The 4,733-nt window shown below is 52.3% G+C and overlaps 1 protein-coding gene across 1 annotated transcript in view; it reads left to right on the top strand.

Moving 5' to 3' along the window:
* The window catches only part of CES5A (carboxylesterase 5A), a 95,788-nt gene that overhangs the window by 57,819 nt on the left and 33,236 nt on the right, over positions 1–4,733 (top strand). The window contains exons 2-3 of the mRNA XM_019666816.1: positions 1,474–1,628; positions 2,725–2,929. Of these exons, the coding sequence (XP_019522361.1) occupies positions 1,474–1,628; positions 2,725–2,929 (360 nt within the window). The remainder of the gene's footprint in view (positions 1–1,473; positions 1,629–2,724; positions 2,930–4,733) is intronic.

The raw sequence follows: 4,733 nt of genomic DNA, 5'->3' as shown, positions 1-4,733 counted from the left end.
GAGTACAGTGATGGGTGTAGCTATGGGGGTGCAGTGATGTGAGTACAGGGATGGGTGTAGCTATGGGGGTGTAGTGATGGGAGTACAGTGATGGGTGTAGTTATGGGGGTGCAGTGATGGGAGTATAGTGATGGATTGCAATGATGCAACCATCCGGAATGGCAGGATGGAGCCAGTTGGGAAAAGATTTGAACATCCTGCTAACATGTTTGGTTTAACATGAATATGAATTGGGCTTAAAGAAAGGTTATGAGAAGGAATCTTGAAGGGTCCCGCTCTCTGCCGCTGTGGGGTGCAGGGGGCATTGCCCAGTGAGCTGGCTCCATCTCCAGGGCATCCTCCCTTTGTTCCATCTACCTGCAGGCTGGCCCCCACCCACTGACGAGAATCAGAGTGGGCTTTGATCTCTACTCTCTTCCAGCAGCAGTAGATTAGCGTTAAGTTTTAAGCCAGGCCTTGGACTGACGTCCTCTCTCATTCTGGTTTCCCCCTCAGGGTTTCAGCAGAGCTATCTGGGAGAACAGAGAGAACCCATCAAAGGTCTATGTCTCTTTAGGCCACTGGTCTGAGCTACTGATGGGGACATCAAGGTCCTAGGGGGTGATGTCAGTGGTTACTCAGCTTCCTAGAAAATTAAGCGGTTTTCATGGCCCATGCTTCTGTAGGGCTGGCTGCCCTCCTTCCTACGTGGCAAAGCCCGCAGCTTGGAGGCAAGAACTCTGGGCTTGAGTCCCAGCTTTGTTGCTTCACAGTCTTGTGATATCTGACAATTCATCCTACCTTGCAGAGCCTCAGTTTCCTCATCTACGCAATGGGAATAATTGCAATAAATGAGGTAATGGCTGCAAAGCATTTGACCCAAAGTGCTAAGGACAGGCCCCAGCAGAACCTCCCTGGGCTTGTCTCCACATATTTACCTGGAAGGGCCTGGGTCTAGATCAGAATTGCAGGTTTCACCCACAACATAACTCAAGACAGAAGAAATGCTATGTTGGAACATCATGATTTTTTAAAATTGAGCCCGCATTTCAAAATTGAGAGATATACTTCTGGTTTGGCCTACCTACATGGTCACAAACCAAATAAATATTTCCTGGGGTTGAGAAGTCACTGCCCCTTTAGATAGAACATGTGCTGCCCAGTTTTCCACAGTCCCCACCACCCCCTATTGTCTCTCCTGAAGCCGTCCGTCATTGCTTGCTTGCTGCCTTCCCAGCCCCTGCAGATATCTGAGTTGAGGCCCCTCTCTGGTTGACCTGATCCCAAGTGGTCTTTCTACTTCTACCACCTTCTGAGCCCGATGCCTAACGAATTATCTTTCCCCAGCTCAAGAGTTAACTATCAGCGTCTCCTTATGTAAATCAGAACAGGAAAGTCTTGCTTGGCCAAGTCCTCTCTCGAATCTTGGTCTGATGATATTCTTCACCAACCCTGCGTCCTGTGCCTGCCTGCTCAACATTTGTTTACTAACAGGAAGCCCTTTCTCGTCCCTGACTGGAGCTCCCTGAGGCCAGCAGCAGCCGTGGATTCCAGGGCGTTCAGGCAGTCCGGCCAGATGACTGGGGAGTGGGTGCGCCCAGGCCAGACCCTGATCTGGGCTGTTTGGATCCTTGCAGTGGCCACCAAGGGTGAGACAGCCGATGGGAGAGGGCTCTCAGGAGATGGGGTGTGGGGACTTCTCCACATTGGAGGATTTTCCTTGGTGGACATGAACTTACTGCTCAGAGGTCTCTGAGGGCCACAGAGGGTCACCTGATCACTGTCCCGGGGCTGCGGAGAGCCCCAGGGCCAGGTCTCCTTCTCAGGCACAGAAGCCCCGCTCCCGCCCTTGGGTTGCTCGCACCCTGCGGGAGCTTAGAAAGCCCTCTGTCCTGGGCCCTGGGGAGCAGTGTGGGATGGAGTCCGTGTTTCTGCAGTGCTGGCTCCCCACGCAGGACACTCCCTATTGAAATAACATTAGCAGAGGCCGTGCCGAGACACCTGGGTCCTGCTGGTAAATTTGCTGGGCAGTTAGTTCCACGTGGAAACTGAGGAGCCTGCACTCTCACTCTCAGCAATGTCATTCCTCAGGCCCTGGACGTGGCTGAGTTGATTTCAGGTGGCATCTGTGTCAAAACTTTTTTATTTTCATTGCTGTTTATTTACTTCCATGTGTATTCAAAAGTGTACGCCTAACTCATCAAAACCACAAGTCCACAGGTGTTATTGCTTAAGAGTCCTCTAAGTAAATTTGAAAAGTTTATTTCATAGTTTTAAAAAACATTAAAAGCCAGTAGTCATAGAGGTGATGCACAGGCAAGCGTGCTGGTGGGCGTGGGAATGACTGAAGTCTGGGACGCTGCGCTGGGTGATTCCGTGCAGTCCTAGGACCTACAGAGCTTCTGTGTATCAGTTCCGTAGGAAGGGAAAGCTCCTGTGCCCAGGAGGGAGGTGGGTTCCCAAGGTAACCGGGGCAAATGCCGTGGCTTGGTGCTGCGCTCCTAGGAGGTACTAAGTTGGTGCTCTGAGGCAAGGGACTTCTAAGGCAATCTTGAAGGAAGCTGTGGACATGGCTTTCCCGGGAAGGAATTCAGATACTTCCTGTTGCACAGGCTCTGGGCCGAGAAGGAGCGCCCCGACCTGGGGGAGCCCTGCGTCGGGCTCATCGCCAACCTCTTCCCAGCCAGTTCTTGATTGCTCCTGATCCCTGACTGCGCCCCACTTGCTCCACGCGTGTCTCCTCAGGGCCAGCTGCAGATGCACCAGTGAGGAACACCAGGCTGGGATGGGTCCGCGGGAAGCAAGCCACTGTCCTGGGAAGCGCCATGCCTGTGAACGTGTTTCTCGGGGTCCCCTATGCTGCACCTCCTCTAGGACCCCTGCGATTTGCCAACCCGAAGCCTGCGTTGCCCTGGAATGACGTCCGAGACGCCACATCCTACCCTAAATGGTAAGACCGCGATCAGTCCCATGGTTGGCCTGTGGTCTGGGAGTGGGGGCAGAGCACTGAGGGGGAATAAAGGTCCCGTAGCCCAATGGGAAAGCGGGGCGTTGGTGGGGGGGCTACAGAAGTGGCTTCGGTGACTGCATGGCTGTCCAACCGGCTGATCAGCAGAGTTGCTGGAGGCATCGTTGAGAACATGCAGATCCCCTGGGCTTCCTTACCTTGGGACTTCCTGAGTTGGAATCGCCTGAGCTGGGCCCAGAAACTGGACTGTCTGAAAGCTCTCAGGATTCTGATACCAATCAGGGTTGGAGACCACTGTGATGGGCTTACTGGCTCTTCCGGTTGGAAGGAACTGTCAGGTGTTTCCGTGTGACCTCTCAGCCAGGCTTGGTCTCCGTGGTCAGACTGGATAAGAGTCACGCTAGAGGACGTTAGCTCTGGCAGTCAGCACTGTGCCCGGTGTAGAGAGCTTGGCCCACAGTAGGAAATCCATAAATGCCTGCGGAATGACGACAGGAGTGTGTCTGTCACACAGGGTGACTGGGAGGCAAGGAGCTCCCGCTCACTGCAAACCGTCAAGCTTAGGCAAGCAGCCAGTTCCCCGGTGAATTGTGGAAGGGCCTCGTGCACTTGGTGGGAGCTGAGACTTGGAAGTCCCCAGGAATCTTCTCTCAGATTCTTGAAGCCCTCAGGCTGGTCACACTCCTGGCATTGGGACCCCAGGTAGAAGGGGTACCCTGGTGCCAGGAAGCTCCCTAAGCCACAGAAGAAGACCCCATGAGGCCCAGGGGGACTGAGAACAAACACTAAGCTGAAATTTATCTGTCCGTTCATTCCTTCATTCAGCTCATATCTATTGAGAACCAACTCCATAACTGACTCTCCCTTAGGCCCTGGAGGACACCACAGTGGGTTAGACACAGCTGCCTTGTATGCTGGTAGTGTTGGAGGGACATAAAGAATAATGACAATTGAAATGTAGTGACAAGGGCCGCCGTAAGGGACCAGACAAGGGTGCTGAGGAAGCGTAGAGAACCACCTAGCCCAGTTTTGAGGGGAGGTCAGAGATGGCTTTGTTGAAAGCCTGGGGCCACAGTTTCTGATCAACCACATACAAAGGGGCAAAAAGGCATTAAAAAACAAACAAACTTGCTGGGGGTAGATTTGCAGCAAATCTGTACACTTTTTTTAAAACAAACAAACAAACAAACAAACAAAAAACTAACATTAATTGAACACTTTGTAGAAATATTCACATATACAATCTCACTTAATCTTACCATGTGTCAGGCTCGGTGCGAGGGGCTGTGAGGTACTTAGGTGACTAACACAGAGTCCTAGGCTCCTGGCTGCTCACAGTTGAGTTGGGGGATATGAAAGCACTCATATATAGGTCTAGGAGAAGTTATAGGAAAGACCACAGAATCCGTAGGTATGTCCAAAGAGAGCTATGGTCTGACTGGAGAAATCCCAGAAGGCTTCCTGGAGGAGGTAGCCTTTGAACCACATGTGAAAGAAACGGAAGAATATGAGCAGCCTGAGCAAAGGCCTGGATGCAGGAGTCACCCTGCACACCTACCTCGGTTGTTTCCTGGAGAAGCCTGGAAACATCCTTTTGTTCCTCTGGGGGCAGAGGAGGGAGCTGCCAGAGCGAAGCCCCTGCTGTGAAGCCCAGTGTCCTATCCTGTACGGTTTGGGGAATTGTTGAGCCAGTTTGAGTCTTTATGTGTGTGTCGGACTGTGGTGATGGGTGTAGGCGTGGGTGGGGGTTAATGGTACAATACTTGTGCACAGTGTGCTGTCCTAC

The sequence above is a fragment of the Hipposideros armiger genome, unplaced genomic scaffold, assembly GCF_001890085.2.
Source record: "Hipposideros armiger isolate ML-2016 unplaced genomic scaffold, ASM189008v1 scaffold_479, whole genome shotgun sequence".
In the NCBI taxonomy this organism is placed as follows: domain Eukaryota; kingdom Metazoa; phylum Chordata; class Mammalia; order Chiroptera; family Hipposideridae; genus Hipposideros; species Hipposideros armiger.
This window is presented reverse-complemented; position numbering and strand designations above follow the sequence as displayed.